Below are 18,388 nucleotides of genomic sequence, written 5' to 3'. Positions count from 1 at the left end.
TTTCATTATTGAATCTCGTGGTTTGTGGATGAATCATGTATGTATTAGTAAGGATGATGAGTATGGATCAATGTATTTCATTGTTTAATTCAATTATGTATATATCATTCTATTTATACTTTCATTATTGAATATGAATTTGAAACATATATATATATATTAAAAAAGAAAAATATTATTTACCCGCATCTCATCCTCCTAAATTTCCCTAAAATTTGAGAGTACTCCTACACGTCCCTTGTGCATCTCCATGCACCAACATCTCCCCATCCCAAAGTCTTAGTAAAACATCATAATATAACAAATTAAATTATTTTGATTTTTTTATAATTTTTTAATTAAATTTATATAATCATTTAAATATTTACGTTCATTTATACAAAACAATATACCTCCCCTACTAAGTAACGCAACATCTCCAAGTAAACTAACAATCACCTTTATTGTTAATCAGCATAATTAAACTATCAATTTACTATTCCAATGTTTAGATTTCATGAATTTAATTTTTAAATCAATGTAGATTCTAGAATGTTGAATAATGAATATGGATCAGAGTATTTCATTATTGAATCTCGTGGTTTATGGATGAATCATGTATGTATTAGTAAGGATGATGAGTATGGATCAATGTATTTCATTATTTAATTCAATTATGTATATATCATTCTATTTATACTTTCATTATTGAATATGAATTTGAAACATATATATATATATATATATATATATATATAAAAAAGAAAAAATATTATTTACCCGACATCCCATCCCCCTAAATTTCCCTAAAATTTGAGGGTACTCCTACACGTCCCCTTGTGCATCTCCATGCACCAACATCTCCCCATCCCAGAGTCTTAGTAAAACATTATAATATAACAAATTAAATTAAATTATTTTGATTTTTTTATAATTTTATAATTAAATTTATATAATCATTTAAATATTTACGTTCATTTATACAAAACAATATACCTCCCCTACTAAGTAACGCAACATCTCCAAGTAAACTAACAATCACCTCTCAACACAATCACCTTTATTGTTAATCAGCATAATTAAAAAAAAGTGAAAGGAAAAAAGAGAGCGCAAAATACAACCTGATCTTTTAAAACCCAACAATAACGACATGCAGAAACAACAAAATCACAGCTGTGAGGGAAAACGAGACAGAGCGAGCCCAAAGAGAAACACACCCACTCATCACTGAGCTTCATCACGGGCTTACAAAATCGTCATCTGTGACTTCATATAGCAATGGTACGGGGATGACTGGAAACATTATTTTAGCTTAGGAGAGGCACAAAGAGAGTCTGTATATGCTTTCCTGGTTATTGGGAGAAGAAATAAAAAAACACAAGGAAACATGGCAGAAGCTCTTATCAGCACGCTCGGTGAGAAATTGACTACAATGCTGGCTGGCAAAATCTTTGAAGGGGTATCGATGCTTACCAATTTTAGAGAGGATGTAGAATTCATTTGTGACGAGCTTGATTCCATTAAATCCTTGTTGAATGACACAACAGTTCAGAGGAGCAATTCTAATTCTAGTTCAGTGACGACATGGTTGCACAAAGTCCAAGATTTGCTCTACCGTGCTGTGGACATCGTAGAGGACTGCGAGCCTCGCAAGTTCGGGAACCCTTTCTTCCGCTTTCGGATGGGCCGGAGGATTAAAAAATTAAAGGAGAATACCATGACGATACGTTCTGGTGCCAGAAACCTCAAATATCTGAGGTCCGTCCTGGATGTGAATGCTCAGCTTCACGCATTAAATGCAAATTCAGAAGATAAGAGGGAAAGATCAACTGCTCTTCTTACAAAATATAAGACCGTGGGGATGGAGAAGGACATTAAACTCATGACTCACTGGCTATTGGTAGAGCGTTCTCCAGGACCTCCAGTCATATTGGAAGAGCGTTCTCCAGGATCTCCAGTCATAGTGGAAGATCCTGGAGAGCGTTCTCCGGGACCTCCAGTCATATTGGAAGAGCGTTCTCCAGAATCTCCAGTCATATTGGAAGAGCGTTCTACAGTCATTGCCGTTGTCGGCATGGGAGGGCTGGGCAAAACTCTTCTGGTCCAACGTGTTGTGAACAACGAAGACGTTCAGCAACGTTTTAACCATGTGATTTGGTTGTCAGTGGGGCGGGATTTTAGAGTTAAAAATCTACTTCTTGAAATGGCTGCGCAAATTAAACTCCCAAAGACCGACAATCTGTCAGAACTAGAAGTGGAGACGCTTAGACGCATCGTTTGTGAACATTTAGCAGGTAAATATTCTCTATTTGTTCTAGACGACGTGTGGGCTGAAGGCGTTTTGGAAAGCGTTGGCCTGCCATTGCAAAGTGGAAATGACAAGATTGTGATCACTACACGTCATAGAAGAGTTGGAGAAGCAATAGAGGCTCATCACACTCATGAAATGGAATGTTTGAATAAGGAAGACAGCTTGGAATTGTTCAAAATTCATGCTTTTCCAGAGCGTGCAGGTTAGAGTACTCCTTCAAAAGCGCTGATCCGCGTCGCCCGCGGTATTGTAGAAAGCTCTTCGGGACTGCCCTTAGCCATAAAAACAGTAGCAGCGTCCATGGCAAGAGTAGAGAGGATTCCGACTTTATGGCAATCCACTTTTCAGCGTCTAAATCAAGCCAGGACCATAACTAGCAGCGTCATGTCCTCTCTAAGGTTAAGTTACCAAGCCTTGCCCTACCATCTGAAGTCTTGTTTTCTGTACTGTTCCCTTTTCCCTAAAAGCAATGCACTGAGATCAGAATATCTAGTGTATTCATGGATGGCTGAAGGGTTTGTTTCCGCTCAAGAAGCAGAGGACGCATACCATATAGGACTCTCTTACATTCAAGAACTTGCTGATCGGTGCCTCATAGAAGTTTCACAGGTTGGTGGGGATGGGCTAATAAAGTATTTTAAAATCCATGATTTATTTCACGATTTAGCTCTCACTGAATCTCAAGTTGAAACTAAATGCTTGATAAAGCCCGGAAAAGAATTGAAAGAAATACCCTCGATAGAGTGCTTGGGCGTGCGTAGAATTTCATTGGTTAAAAATGATATATCCAAAATCTCAGATGCCATCCAGTGTCCACATCTCCGAACTCTGCTGCTATGGAATAATATGGATCTTAAATCCATTTCTGCAAGTTTTTTTCATAATTTGAGATATTTGGCTGTCTTAGATTTAAGTCAGACATCTATCAAATCATTGCCCAGGTCTATCTGCAATTTAACACATTTGAAGTTCCTCAACTTATCCAGGACAGAGATCTTGAAGCTGCCGAGGTCCTTGAGTGGTCTCTGGCGCCTCCAGTTTCTGGATGTTAGTTTCTGTAAAAATTTGAGAAGGCTGCATCCGGGCATAGGCGAGCACAAATTCATGGTACATCTCAATGTGAAGCGCTGCAGAGAATTGGTGTCGTTGCCGGCGGGAGTAGCGAAGCTAAGCTCTTTACAGAAATTGAAAGGCGCTGTATTCAAAAGCAAAAGGACAGCCAATGTCTTACAGCTGGCGGATGAAAAAATTGCGAACACTCTCGTTGCGAAGTATTAGTTCACGCCTCCTCTGTCTTCCCAGGGACATCGAATCCATCGCTCAGGGACTTGAACGCGTTCGTCTACATAACTGTTTGGTGCCCAGATGGATCTTTGACCTTCAGAGTGTCATGGTGCTGGTATTAGATGGCAATGTCCCAGGTGCAGATTATAAAGGCCTAGAAAAAATTCCCAGTCTCAGAAAACTTCGCTTGTCAAAGAACAGAGACTGTGTAGAGCTTCCGGGGGAGTTTGGCCTACCTAACGCATTTCCGAATCTGGAAAAGCTTGTGATAGAAAATTTTAAGAGTTTGAGAGAATTTCCCCTGTTGAAGGATGATGCGATGCCAAGGCTAAAGTATTTGCGAATAAAAAAGTGCGAGCAAGTGATAAATATGCCTGTAGGCTTAGAGAAGTTGAAGAGTCTGAAAGAAGTAGTGGTGGAAGAAGCGGACTTTCGTAAATTCCATTCGACAATTTTGAGAAAACGCCAAGTTAAGATTAAAGTAATATACCCAGTGGGGGAGAAAGCAATGTCTAAAATTAAATCCATAAGGGAAATGCGCCAGACAATCGGCCTCCGGACCGAAGGGAGAAGCAGAAGAAGTCGATATTCCGAAGCTTGAAGCGGAAGAAGTTGTTATTCCTAAGGATGAAGAATTTGTTACTCCCACCGTCCATATAAATGAGTTAAGTTAACTCAGGTCATCCAGTCTAGTCTAGTTAGATTTAGAAAGTCCAGTCTTTATTGTTAGAAAGTTAAATTTAGCTCAGTTTTGTGTGAGTAAGGTGTCTATCAGTGATTGTGTGTAAGCTTAAGCTAAAGATTAGCATAGTTATTTTTAGCTTTTTCAAAGCGCCAGTTAGATCAGCTTGCGCATCCAAGTGCAACAATGGAATATATCTAATCAATGGAGGCGTTACTTATAAGCTCTCTTTTAGTTGTAAAAAGGGCAATTATCTATAAAGAACTCCATGTTATTATGTTATTTTTATTTGGGTGGATGAATAGGATAAATGTATTATGGAACAGCAAAAAGGATTATTCAATCAATCATGTGGACAGGTCCCATAATTCTCACTGATGAATTGTTAAAGAAAGGCCTTGCAATTCAGCCTGATATGTGGAAAATGGAGATTCAAATGGGATCAACATCATATCAGATTGAAGATTTCTCCTTACCGGGTACTTAATCCATTTTTTGCTTTTTGTCTTCCTCCGCTCAATAGACTCTTCCTCTTCGTAAAGGTACGTCTGTCTATTTCCTCCTTGGTCTTCTCATTTTGATGGGGTTGCTTAATCTAAATGGACCTAAAAGATTATCCATGTGTTTATGTCTAGACATAATCTGTTTCGCTACATATTTCTACTTTATCTTCTATTATCAGATTTCCAGTCTTCGGTTGTGCTCTGTTTCAGCCTAGACTTACATCGATTTGCTTTATGCATATATCAAGTATTCTCTATGTAAATATCCTTTATATAAATATAAATCCTGTTTTTTTTACTGAAAAAAAAACTTTCTTTTTTAGTGTAAAAAGATATAAATAATATAAAAGTAAGTCCTATAACCAATTTTGATCTTTTGCATTATCACCAATTTCAATCTTTTGCATTTTAGTATTTGAAATTAATTTACAAATAATCCCGCCCTTGTTCTAATCACTCTACCTAAACCATATTGAATAACAGTAGTTCATAATTCGATCTACAAATTTGTCTGTGTACGTCTGTTATCATATATAAAGGGCGTAGTCCCTGCCTTGATCAAGACCTGGTGCCAGTTTGCATGGCATGTTGTTGCATTTTGGTTGGTGTTATGGATTAGGCAATACCATATAAAGCAGGGAAATCGAATGGCATGTATGAGATGCCAATCCAAATGTATTGGAAAGCATGAACTATTAAAAACCTGTTAGGGCTGTACCTGATCATACTAGTGGACGCTTCATCATTGCCGACTGCTTATAAATGATAGCTTAGAATTTATAAAGTTTTAGTTTAATTGGAATGTTTTTTTCTTGAAAGTTATGGAAATTTTGATCATATTTTGAAAAATTCTGGTAAGGAATTTTGTAAAATTGTTAAATTTCATAATTTTAGGTGTTTTAGAAGTTTTTGATGGTGCTGAATTTATTTCCACCATCAAAAACATGATTCAAACACTGCCTCTATAAGATTTTTTGAATTTTTTTTACCCATATTCCAACCACTTTTGGCCATCCCTGAAATTCTTCTGCCTCAGTAAACTACTCCATTTATAAATGATATTTGAATAGGAGTTTATGTCAGTAAAACCAATTTATATGGATAGAGTATGAATTAGAGGGTAAATATGTGAAATTTGTAGTAAAGTTTTTTGTTTTAATGTTATAGCAAATATTTATAAAACTCTTAAATACTAGTAATTGCACCAAATGTTGCAAAGGAAATGCCGTAAGTCGATAGCATAATATGGATCTTACATTAAGAATAAAATTGTGTTTTGCATTCAAGATAAGGTTTTACTCATCATTAATAAAATATGTATTAGAAACAATACCACCTCAATCAGATTATGTTTGTTATTTGCTTGCAAATGAGAAACTTCTTCTTTTTCCTTGCAACAATTTGTTAAGTGACACATTTACAATAAATTGAATGAGAAAATTCTTTTGCTTTTTCCTTGCAACAATTTGTTAAATGACATACTTACCATAAATTGAATCCTTGGCAAAGGAATGGCTAGTGAGCTTGAGAGTTTTTGCAAGTGCACAGGATGACTTTGTACATGAGAGGAAAAGGAACATTGAGAAATTGCAGAAATGGCCAAAATTGGAGATCTAAAATCATCAAGCAACTTTTTTGTTTTCATTTCTTTGTTCTAATTTCTTCACGCATAAATTCAATGGGCTTTGGCCGCTAGAGAAATTGGAGAAAATGCCAACATTGGAGGTCTAAAATCATCAATAACTTATCTTTTTTCAGTTTTTCATTCTAATGCCCTCATCTATTGAGTCAATGGGTTTTGGACCAAAAAACAAATTCTTTGCATTAGTGGATCTACACGATCCACACCTCATTCAACCTCTGCAAAATGTAATTTTCTTTCTTTATAATAAAATTACAATTTTTTCTTTGGAAAAAAAAAATAACACATCAACCATTGTTATTAATTCCTTTTGCATTATCTTAAATTCTCAATAACACAACAATCATTTTTATTAATCCTTTTTCCATTCCCTTAAATTCTCTTAAACTTTGAGAATACCGATTATTAATGTCCAACATGGATGTCATGTTAATTATGGTGTTTCCATACTTGTCCTACACTATTAGATTAATTTTATCTCTTAGCTTTATTAATCCCTTTTGCATTCTCTTAAATTCTCTTAAATTATTAGGATAAAGATTATTAATGTCCACCATGGATGTCATGTTAATTATAGTGTTTCCATACTTGTCCTACTCTATTAGATTACTTTTATCTCTTAGCTTTATTAATCCCTTTTGCATTCTCTTAAATTATTAGGATAAAGATCATTAATGTCCACCATGGATGCCATGTTAATTATGGTGTTTCCATACCTGTCCTACACTATTAGATTAATTTTTTCACTTAACTTTTATAGCCACACTAAGATTATCTAAAGCAAGAAAATGAGGCTGAACAATCACAAGGAGCCTATGTCGAAAATACTACATGCGTATGTCTATCTTTTAAAGTTCTTCATAATAATTGAGCCGAAAGGCTCATTCTACAACCCGTGAGGGGATGTGTAAGTTGAGGCTCATTCTACAATATGAGGGGATGTGTATGTTTTTCCATCCATTCCCCTTTAAAATAAAAATAAAAAATAAAAAATAATGTGCTAAATAGAAATTTTTTCCTTCCACTCCCCTTTAAAATAAGAATAAAAAATAAAAAACAATGTTCTAAATAAAAAAGTTTACACGTGAGGAAATTTGATCCCTCTCAACTCATGTTATGGATCTATGCTTTAATTAAAAGAAACTTATTCAAAACCAATAATAAATATAACTTCACTGACCAATAAACTTCAAAAACTTAACTTCATTAATTTTTAAAATTTAATTTAATTTTATAATTAAATGCTCACGAGATTTATAAAAATTAAATTATCATATTTTTTATAAAAATAATTTTTTATATTACATAGTTGAAATTTTCATTACACAAATAATAAACATAATAATAATAATATAAAACACACTAAGAAAAGTTTGACATCTTACTAATACTAAGAAAATAAGCTTTCAATAATAAGTTTTCAAAAAATTTTGCAATGAAGAACTAAAAGTACATGTAATTCGTCTGTATTTCTATTGATAGATGTAAGGTCATTTATAAGAATTGTATTATCCAAAACCCTTAATTATTTCCGCGTTAATAAGTTTTCAAAAAATTTTGCAATGAAAAACTAAAAGTACGTGTAGTTCCTCTGTGTATTTCTATTTATAGAAAATACATGTGATTCATGTATATTTGCAATCATAGATGTAGGATCATTTGTAAGAATTGTATTATCCAAAATACTTAATTATTTTTGTGTTTATATATTCGGCATCTTTTTCTTTAACTGTCCATTAAGGTTACGTGTAGTTCCTCTGTGTATTTCTATTTATAGAAAATACATGTGACTCATCTATATTTGCATTCATAGATGTAGGATCATTTGTAAGAATTGTATTATCCAAAATACTTAATTATTTTTGTGTTTATATATTTGGCATCTTTTTCTTTAACTGTCTATTAAGGTGACAAGTTAACCGTTCTAATTATTGAGAAGAAAACAAAATTCCAAAAAATTATTAATTTATTTGTATAAAAAGGAATATCGGAATAAAATGTTAGATCATTTTGATTAATAGTTAGGCATTGAATAGTTTTCCATGAGCTATATTGTTTCTTGAAAAGTCATTTCCTATTATGGAATAATGGATACAAAACACAATTCTTCCTTGTTGGCATAAATAACATGTATTTACTTTTTTAAATCTATATTCACAAATATATATGGATTTTATTTTAATTATAATGGATACAAAACACAATTCCTCTTTGTTGGCATAAATAACATGTATTTACTTTTTTAAATCTATATTCACACATATATATGGATTTTATTTTAACTGTTCTTACTGTTTACTGCATATGGTTAATAATATCATGTTTAAAAACACTTATTTTCCTATTTCCTTGAGTGGAAGCATAATAGCAATATCTGACCACTAATTTTATTTTACTGTTCTTATTATTTGCTGGATATGGATAATAATATTATCTTTAAAAACACTTATTTTCCTCTTTTGGCATAAATAACATGCATTTATTTTTTTAATCTATATTCACAAATATATATGGATTTTATTTTAATTGTTTTTATTATTTTATTAGGTTTAAAAACACTTATTTTCCTATTTTAACATAAATAACATGTATTTATTTTTTTAATCCATATTCACAAATATATATATGGATTTTATTTTAATTGTTTTTATTGTTTAGTGCATATGGATAATAATATTATGTTTAAAAACACTTATTTTCTTATTTTAGCATAAATGACATGAATTTACTAAGATTTAAATCATGCATACATTTTTAGAAGAAATTGAGAAAATTTGCTAATATCTATTACGCATTGCGTGATACTATTCAAGATATGGGTTACAAACTTACCACGAGAAAATCCGAGCAGCCCTTGCGCACAATTGAATTAAACTAAGCCCAATGAATTTTGGGGATTAATGTTGATTCCACTCTCAATCGACCGACCCACTGAACCAGAACCAAACAGTTGCTTTACTTCGTTTTCCACAGTTTATCCATCAGCATAGACAGAGGTGCAGGGAATAGGTGTAGTAGATCTACTATCCTATGCATCAGAAATACAGGTAGTTTCGGTAGTCCCAGAACAGTTCCACCTACTTATAATTCACAGTTCAAGTTGTGATCCAACGACCAAATGCTTTTCAATCGTCTAACATGAAATCTGAAAGTGCATAATGGTGCAGGGTGGCAGCCAAGCTTGTTGATTTCAGAGAGAACGTCCTACAACGTAATTAATTATTTTTAAATTAATTTTATTATATAATTTGATAAAAAATTTAAATTAATGGTTTAGCACCTTTTATTTTAAATTAAATTTATCATTTATTTTATTAAATTGTATATATTTTGATGTAATTAAAAATAATAATAAACTAATTTTTATAATTTTATAATATAAAATAATTCACACATACTCTTATAAATAAAAATCTGTCATCTTAACTAAAAAAAATAAAAATAAAAAATTCACAAATACTTTTTAAATAAAAACCTGTAATCTTAATTATCAAAAAGAAAAAAAAATGTTTACAATTGGATTAAAAGGAAAAAGAAAAATAAAATACAGTTATTTAATGAATATTATACTCCTCTAATAAAGCCTAGTTTATTGACCCATTATTAGGACATGAGGCCTTCCTCTTCCTTAAAATGCATAAAGCTAATCTAACTCTAAAGTTTGGCCATTTAAACTTGCTTAGTTTATTGACCCATTATTAGGACATGAGGCCTTCCTCTTCCTTAAAATGCATAAAGCTAAGCTAACTCTAAAGTTTGGCCATTTAAACTTTAAGATAAAGCCTAGTTTATTGACCCATTATTAGGACATGAGGCCTTCCTCTTCCTTAAAATGCATAAAGCTAAGCTAACTCTAAAGTTTGGCCATTTAAACTTTAAGAGACAATAATATTATAAAAGCTAGAAACTAAACATCCTAATTGAAATGGGATATAACAATCTCAAACACAAATATTGTAATTATTAGTCCCTGCCATCTAGCAATCAGCAGGGACTATAGTAATCGATCAGTTTTGAGTTAGCATTAGTTTGCAGTTTTAATCTGGTGTTATTTGGTGATTATTATAAAGTTTCCAAAGCTGCTGTGCAGGGATCTGCCGACATAACCAAACTCTTCAGCTACTCTTCAGCTTTGCCATCTTATTTGGCCTCTTCCCGAGGCGGGAGAGGCCGGAGCATAGACTATCTTCCTTTGCCGTCTTTATTATTGGTGACCGTCAAGTGATTTCGTAGATTAATGTTAACATTACTTAACATTAGTTTGGCAGTGTACTTAACATTAGTTTGGCAGTGTGAATTATTTGGCATATTGGCAGGCAGGTGTTTTGCTGTCCGTGCTCTTCGTGCATGGCAGGTGTTCTTCGTGCATGGTAGGTGTTCTGTTGTTCTGCTGTCCGTGCTCTTCGTGCATGGCGGAGTGCCAGGAGGCGCCTTCAATTGAATTTGCTTTGTGCATGGCGGAGTGCCAGGAGGCGCCTTGAATTGAATTTGCTTTGTCGATGTCTGCACGCTGCTGTAACTGCCTGTAATCCATTCTATTTTTTCCACTGAACTGCTACAATGCAAGCCATGTTAACAATCTGTGGATCTGCTACAATGCAAGCCATGTTAACAATCTGTGGATCTGCTGGCAATGATGGTGGACTTTGTTGGTTCCACACATGGTATGCCTTCTACCAAAGGTATGTATAGACCATCCAAAATCTGCAATTTTCAGTTCACCCTCCGTTTCATAACCTCAAAAATTAGCAGTATTTAAATCCCAGTATAAGCCCAGAATATTCCGACCACATTTAGCACGAAACTTATCCTTTTTGAAGAATGTCTAGACATTCTGGTGTTCATCTGGCAATAAAAGTTGGGTGAATTGTTTCAAAGTGCAATCCAACAATATAATGTAAACCATAGCAATTACCTTAAAACCAATCAGCAAATTCTCTGGCTTGATATCCCGGTGTATCACATGCTTTTCATGGCAGAAGAGTAAAGTCCTTGCCAACGATGCAATGTACTGTGTTAAGGCAGAGAAATCAGATTAATGTAGAAACAAAAGAAAATAAATTGATTTGCTGAACTATGGTACAACGTAGTCAAATGCAAGTATTTCGCATTATGTTCTCCACAGAAGTCTGTCTCAGGACTTCTAGCTGGCAAATTTATCCCTGCTAGATCGCCTTTAGGCATGAGACTTACATTCTATGTGGACATGATGGCTTAATGGGCGTTCAGTCCTTGATTGCCATTTGAAATTTGGTGATTATGACATGATAACCGTTAGACAAAACTAACCTTGTATGAAGTAAAAATTTAAAAAACAAACATGCCTTCAAAGGAGAGAACTTACAGTAGCTGCACGTTTTTCCTTGAAGCACTTACAGCATTGTAGCTCTTTATACAGCTCACCTCTTGGAGCATGTTCAAGAATAAGATAGACACAATTCTGTAGAAAAGCCAGGATAGGTGTTAGTAAATAATATTTTAATTGTTAGCTCTTTCAAGCTTCATCTGTCCCTAAAGGCTGTTTCAAGTGCTTGTTTGGATTCCCACTTTAACAGGCTAGCAGGAGTTCAAGTCTTGCCTGGAACATAATGAATCTGTATAGTGATCCAAAACCAAGATTATGTTCATAAGGCAATTGTCGTGACAAGTGAATTCAACAGTGGAGTACATCAAGCTAGCCATATTCGTGTCTGGTACATTTGAGGCACGGTCAGGGCTACTCCCAGTCCATCCTTTGTGAAAAGCTGTGTGTTTGGCAGCTGAGTTTCTGTGAAGGCACTTGTTCTTTCGTTACATCTCTGGTGGTGAGGCAGTAGGACACGCGTAGCACATGCAAATTCTATATATTATTGTTAACCATCATTTTATTTGTATGTAACCATTGTCGACATAACATAGAAATCATCCTACACAAAACGCTATGTGGGACCTACCATGAGCGCCATGTCTCTCATCATTCCACTGTCAAGTGGCCGTGATTTAGAGTTACAAATTCATATAACAGTTCACTACTTTTCAATATATGATAGGAAGCTAGACTTATGAACAGGGTTTGTTGTTCAGGATGCTAGATTCTTATATTCTACGAGAAGAAAAACATGAAATTGTGTAATGACAGCGCTAATCTAATTACCCTTAGATTTCAGCTAATTGAAACATAATTTAAGTTTTTTATAACAGGACAAACAATGTCATTTATCTGATATAATTGCAGGGGGAGGTTGAAGACGGAATGCGAACAACCAGTCGTTTGCAATAGCGAGAATTCTCTTAAGCCACTGCCTGCTGGGGAGGCGAGTTCCGATTCCGGTGATTGCATCACTCAACGGCAGCAGCAGCGGCAGAACCTTCAGTTTCCCATGACAGGTCTCTCTGTACAAGTATCTTCCTGTTATGTTCTAGTTCCTGGGTTGTTCGATTATCGTGATGTCTCCTGTATTGACATATTAGCAGACATATTACCATGATACGATGTTAAGTGGCATGGTTTACGCCCTGCATGTTATGTTATGGAGGAGGTGAGGCATGTGGCCCTCATGGGAGGGCCCACATGGTCCATGGACGTATTTTTATCATAATATAATCTGAAGCCTAGTTTTGCCATAATTGAAAATTACCCCGGCTCAATCAAATAGAACGTGTTTTGTTGAATACTCGACAATCATTGTCGCTTTGGCAGTGATAAGGAAAGCAATGAAATACTTTATAACGAGCCTCAAATGAATGCTTTGTACAGTTTCCACAGCATTTTAGTGGCATTGATGAACATGATATTTATGGCACAGGATGACCTTCACTTTTGATGTAAGTTTTCTGTCTTTCTCCAATGAAGTATTATTGCAAAAATTTCAATCTTTCTAACTGTAACACTAAATATTGAGATATTGTAATGCACACTACAGGTGGTCATAAGAGGATTAGATGGGCTTCAGGGCCCTATTTACTTCGGTACTGGTTGTGTTCACAGGAGAAAATCTCCTTTTAGAAGTAAACCAAGGTCACAGTATCCCAACAGCCATGCAAAACCAACAGGTTGCAACTACCCAGATCATTAATTCTTTCAAATTCAGTCCTGAAGCTTATTATATACTTTTTACTGTTATTGTTTTTATGTTTTTAAAGGTCAGTTTCCTTCTCTGGGTCCAGAGATCCAGTTTAATGGTTATTATTTTTAACATGAATTTCCAGGGTTTCATCATCAGAAGTCTAAAATATCATACGAAACCTTGAATGAAACGTTTGGTGAGAACCCAACTTTTCTTGCATCAGTTGTCAGTGCCATTGGCGGTGCAAGTTCAGAATCTTTAAACAATTCAACCAAGGATATTCTGCAGTTGATCAGTACCAACTATGAGGTGGATACTAAATGGGGTGAAGAGGTAAGACTCATGGTTTGTAAGCAAAGAACATCACTGTTAAGATGGGGAAATTTCTGAATTTTGTGTTTTCTTCTCCTTTTGAAGAGTGAATACCTTCATGTATGAATGTCCCAATGAGAATGAGGATATGCTGATGATTTCATCTGTTCTCTCATGCCAGAAACATCTGATGAGCATGTACCATTCACACCAGGTTGTATATCTTCACAAATATAAATAGCATAGATACTTTTTAACTGTAAAATTGGGCATAATCCTGTCTGAGATCTTACCAGGTTGTAACAGAATCTGGCTTTTCTGAGTGCAATAAACTATAATCTTCTTAAAATTTTGTTGATGTTCACCTCTTTTCTTTTCAAGTTACATCCTCTGCTGTGGGCCATCATGAACAGATCAAGGTCGATACGAAAGCGGAATCTGAGTTAGAAAAACAGAACACACAGTGAAGAGTTCAGGCAGAGGCAAGACTGCAAGTAGCTTTGGATTTTTCAGAGATCCCGGTTTCACTAAGAAATTTTAGGTATGGCGTTTCAGAGTTTTTAAAATTCAAGTAAGTTTCACTGAGAAATTTTAGGTTTATCATTATTTTATGAGCTAAATATGCAAATAGCTTTGGATTTTTTCTAGAGATCCTGGTTTCACTAAGAAATTTGAGGTTTATCACAGTTTCATGGGCTTTCATTACATTATAATTTCAGAATTTTAGTTTCAGAGTTTTTCAAATCCAAGTAGGTTTCACCGAGAAATGTTAGGTTTATCAGAATTTTATGAGCTAAATATACCAGTAGCGTTTTCATTACATTATAGTTTCAGAGTTTTTAAAATCCAGGTAGTTCTGAATTTTTAATTTTTAAGAGATCCTGGTCTCACTGAGATATTTTATGTTTATCATAATTTTATGAGCTAAATATGCAAGACTGCAAGTAGCTTTGGATTTTTCAGAGATCCCGGTTTCACTAAGAAATTTTAGGTATGGCACAGTTTTGTGAGCTTCAATTGCTCTGCGATAATGGATGGAGCGAGGCACAAAAAACTTCTCAACCTGAGGTGATTTACTCTGACCGCCTTTGTATATGCTAGTAATTACTAATAAAGTATGGTCCTCTATCTTACCATAACTAATTAACAACCTTAATTACTCATATCTATGTATCTATGCTTATAGCTCAATGTAATCATATACCGTGTTTCCTATATTCTGTAATTGCAACACAACCTTTAATGGTAATAATACTAATAGAACATCAGCTCTAGTGAGATCAGGGGAGTTGTCAAAAGAAGAAATTGACAAAATGCGTATAAAGGTTTTGTCAATTTTGAATGAAGAGTTTGTAAACAGCAAAGATTATGTTCCAAAAACACGAGATTGGGCAATTCTGAGAACATTTTTTTGGGCATATAAGTATCATGCTTTCAGGGCAAACAACAAATCTTTTCCATTTTTTCCTCACAATTTTATAAGCATCCAACTTTGTAGTCTCTGTAAGAATCTGGACTCTTTGGCACTTCTGAGAATCATTATTTTGGCAGTATCAATTTTTCAGGGAAAACTGCAAGTCTTTTCCATTTTTACTCTTCAATTTTATTTGCCTCTGTCAACGGATACGACTTAACGACCCTCTTCCGTCGCCCTTACTTGGGAAGTGAAGGAATCTGTGGATTGTTCTTTGCAGGTTCATTCATTGCAAATCCAAACTGGTTGAAAAAATCAACTGTTCTCACAATGGTATGCAATGTGCATTTTATTTCCACTCATATACTTTTCCAAATATGGATTTTTTATCAGAATTTAGTTGGCTTATTACAACCTAATAGAATATTGTCTTTCAGGTATGTTGGGAGGCTTTTTGTCAAGGCTCTGGGCAAGCCAATAGAAATTATTACAAAGCTGAATGTGATGGCTGGTTTTCCACCAGATGAGGAAATTGATCTTTACGAGGTTAGTTGAATAAAAGCTTTTGGATACTGTGACACTAATTAGTCCCAAGCTTTTCTTTTCCCTAGTTCCTTACTGCAAGGGAGGAAAGTGGATCTTGAGTTATTGTTTGGTCAATTGTTTGTAAGATTTGTTTCATTTAACATAAACCTGTTAAACAATTTTAGAAAATAAGGCTGGACAGAAACAAGAGCTGGAAGGACAAATGGAGGCAATTATATTGTTGGCCTCCTCTACTAGTTCATGTTAAAACTGGAAGCTTTTATTGTATCAATTGCCGCTTCTTTCATACTAAAGGTCCTACACCATTCAAGGACTTATTTTCTGTTCTTTATTTTGGCTTTCTGAACCTGTGTAGCTCTCTTGTAGTATCTCTTATTAAATTTGGAGTTGCATGAGGCATTCTCAATTGTGTCTTTTACTATGGTCTTGTTGACTGCATTTTAGTTCATTAGTGGACATCAGGGAAGTTTAATATTAAAAGTGGAAATATTTGTCCTATCACTTTCTGCTTATTTCATGTGGACAACTTTAGAGTTTGACCACTTATAGCATTGATAGGAGTAGCTTTTAATGTGCTCAATTCATGCTTTTGTACCATTTGCATGTTCTAGGTATCACAAGTGTATCACACAATGAAAACCATAGCCCCTTCAAGGATGATACCTTAGAAGCTTAGTGTGGATGTTGTGAAGTACAATTTCTTACGGCTGAAGATTGACCATTTAAGAGGCATTGTACAGTTTGGTAGTGAGGTGAAGAATTTAGTTTTCTGGTTTTCATTGTTTTGAATAAAAAAAAAGCCTCGGCTAATTTTGAGGATGTTGCTTCTGTTCATGGAGTATTTTTTAGGGTGAGGATGTTGCTTCTGTTCATGGAGTATTTTTGAAGGTGACAATGTTAAAATCTAGCTATTTGATGGATTTATTTCTGCAGGACATCAAATGAGACCAGATTCAGAATGATTTAACCATTCTTATGAAGTGCTTAAACAAGGCTAGCAGATAAACTTGAAGATGCCTCAATTTTAACATACAAATAAGGACATATAGATGAAGGAGATGGAGGCGGCTTTGCTCCATACATTCAAGTGCTTCTTCATTGAAGTTAAGGGTGACAATATATAGCATTTTTGCTTCTATAATAGTAATTTTATATTAAATGCCATTGCATTGCAATGCAGGTGAATAAAGGAGGCCTAGAATTATTGAAGATTTCCATTATGGCAAGGTTGGAATTTTTTAAATTTTAATCTTTTCCCTTATGGACCTTTCATTAGTTACAACGTTGTTGAGATTAGTTACTTGTAAATGGTCAAAACGCATAAAATGTTCTACTTTTCCAAACAGAAAAAATCATTATAGGTCGAAAAGAAATATACATGTTTCACCTATATATGGCTGAGCATAGCCATTTTTGGTTCCACTATAGGTTACGAGAACAGTATGGTTGAATAAGAGTGATTAGGGTAAATACGATAACCTTAACCTAATTCAAACGTTTAAACATATCATAGTTATTTCCATAAATACAATGGATTCAACACTGTACAGATTGGTGATTACTATTAAGTATTGATATCACTATGCTTGAACTAATGGCATTGAATAGCGACAAACTTGTCCATCCGGACAAGAGAGAGTTTCACTGTCGCTAGGCTCGCTAAAACATAGCGACAGGTTTGCCCGAAGGGCAAATTATAGAATAAGCATATGTTATCCTCCTCAAGCTTGACAAAAATAAAAAGGTACTGGTTAGCAATGACTGGGAAAAAAGGGAAGAAAACTTGAAGAACTTCATTGGTAGCAGGTCGCTCTTGAACATGACACTTTCACTCCATCACCATGATTGAGTCGGATTGGGTTATTTCATTCACATCACCATTAGTCCTCCGTACCATCCATCTTTGGGGTTAACGCTACCAATCCATCATAGTGTCACCGATATGTTCAAGAGAAGTCGTTCGGAGAATTCACCAACCCAGCTAATGCCTCATCCACTGCAATGCCTTCACTCTCCATTTTTCATGACCACCATTCCTGAACCTTGTATCATCAGATCGTTTTCACCTCCAAAAAATCATTTGCTTCATTTTGTGTCGTAGATGTGGGATTCATTAAGGCCCTCCTACGACATATCACTTCTTGTCGACATCAGCTCATTATCCAAAAAGTTGACTTAGGAACAACCCTTTCAGTACTTTGAAGCTTGCATGCTTTAATGGAAAGTTTCTCACTTCCGGTGACAGGTTTACATCAATGGCCTTCGACCGAAAGATTTTGCGTGGTGTTTGACATCAGATCCTCTATTCACACCACGTGAATTGTACTGTAGTACCTTGAGGGTCATTATCATTATCTGTGATTCCTATGGCGCCTGTTAATAGCTTACATCATTAGCTGGTAATCAAGCAATGTCTTGCCATGTTCGACTTCAGAACATCTTTTCACATGGATTGACTTGTACATCGGGCAGAGATTGAACGAGTTTTGAAGACCCCGGATCTAGTTTCATCCATCTGGGCTGCGATAGATTCAGGAAAATAAAGACATCAAACGTACACCATAGTTGCACAGATGATCATCTGAGCTAAGGGATAATGGCTCTACAAGAATCACCAGTCTGCAACACAGATGGTTGTCTGTCCTATGTACATGAAAATGAATTTATAA

At 34.9% G+C, this 18,388-nt stretch overlaps 1 protein-coding gene, 1 long non-coding RNA gene and 1 pseudogene across 11 annotated transcripts; 2 read left to right on the top strand and 1 right to left on the bottom strand.

The window, feature by feature from the left end:
• Positions 1 to 1,129: 1,129 nt before the first annotated feature.
• On the top strand, positions 1,130 to 4,536 carry LOC149237048 (putative disease resistance protein RGA4; annotated as a pseudogene).
• Positions 4,537 to 10,048: 5,512 nt separating this feature from the next.
• LOC149237047 (uncharacterized) lies at positions 10,049 to 11,814 on the bottom strand. Its single transcript, XR_016245227.1, has 3 exons — positions 11,746 to 11,814; positions 11,317 to 11,412; positions 10,049 to 11,124 (listed from the first exon to the last, which is right to left on the bottom strand). It is a non-coding gene; the product is annotated as an uncharacterized LOC149237047 (long non-coding RNA).
• Positions 11,815 to 12,605: 791 nt separating this feature from the next.
• On the top strand, positions 12,606 to 16,466 carry LOC149237046 (cellulose synthase A catalytic subunit 7 [UDP-forming]-like). 10 transcript variants are annotated; one of them, XM_089372567.1, is made up of 10 exons: positions 12,608 to 12,767; positions 13,138 to 13,205; positions 13,304 to 13,433; positions 13,590 to 13,780; positions 13,941 to 13,973; positions 14,141 to 14,300; positions 14,762 to 14,827; positions 15,454 to 15,506; positions 15,611 to 15,719; positions 16,331 to 16,466. In XM_089372567.1, exons 2-6 carry the CDS (start codon positions 13,188 to 13,190, stop codon positions 14,204 to 14,206), a joined length of 438 nt encoding a protein of 145 aa, XP_089228693.1. In that variant the 5' UTR covers positions 12,608 to 12,767; positions 13,138 to 13,187; the 3' UTR covers positions 14,207 to 14,300; positions 14,762 to 14,827; positions 15,454 to 15,506; positions 15,611 to 15,719; positions 16,331 to 16,466. The 10 variants fall into 10 exon arrangements, with proteins under 10 accessions (XP_089228694.1, XP_089228695.1, XP_089228688.1 ...); XM_089372568.1 differs by having other exon boundaries at positions 12,606 to 13,205; positions 14,173 to 14,300; XM_089372569.1 differs by having other exon boundaries at positions 12,606 to 13,205; positions 14,173 to 14,300; positions 14,542 to 14,827.
• Positions 16,467 to 18,388: the final 1,922 nt, after the last annotated feature.

Source organism: Pinus tabuliformis, chromosome 8 (genome assembly GCF_031772625.1).
Source record: "Pinus tabuliformis cultivar Carrire ecotype Pingquan chromosome 8, CPIR1, whole genome shotgun sequence".
Taxonomy (NCBI): domain Eukaryota; kingdom Viridiplantae; phylum Streptophyta; class Pinopsida; order Pinales; family Pinaceae; genus Pinus; species Pinus tabuliformis.
The sequence above is the reverse complement of the archived record's forward strand: the minus strand, read 5'-3'. Positions and strand labels throughout refer to the sequence as shown.

Coding starts and splice junctions, on each gene's coding strand:
- LOC149237046 (XM_089372562.1), top strand. Junction 13,434..13,589: donor CAGCCATGCAAAACCAACAG/GTTGCAACTACC, acceptor ATGAATTTCCAG/GGTTTCATCATCAGAAGTCT. Junction 13,974..14,140: donor GCATGTACCATTCACACCAG/GTTGTATATCTT, acceptor TTTCTTTTCAAG/TTACATCCTCTGCTGTGGGC.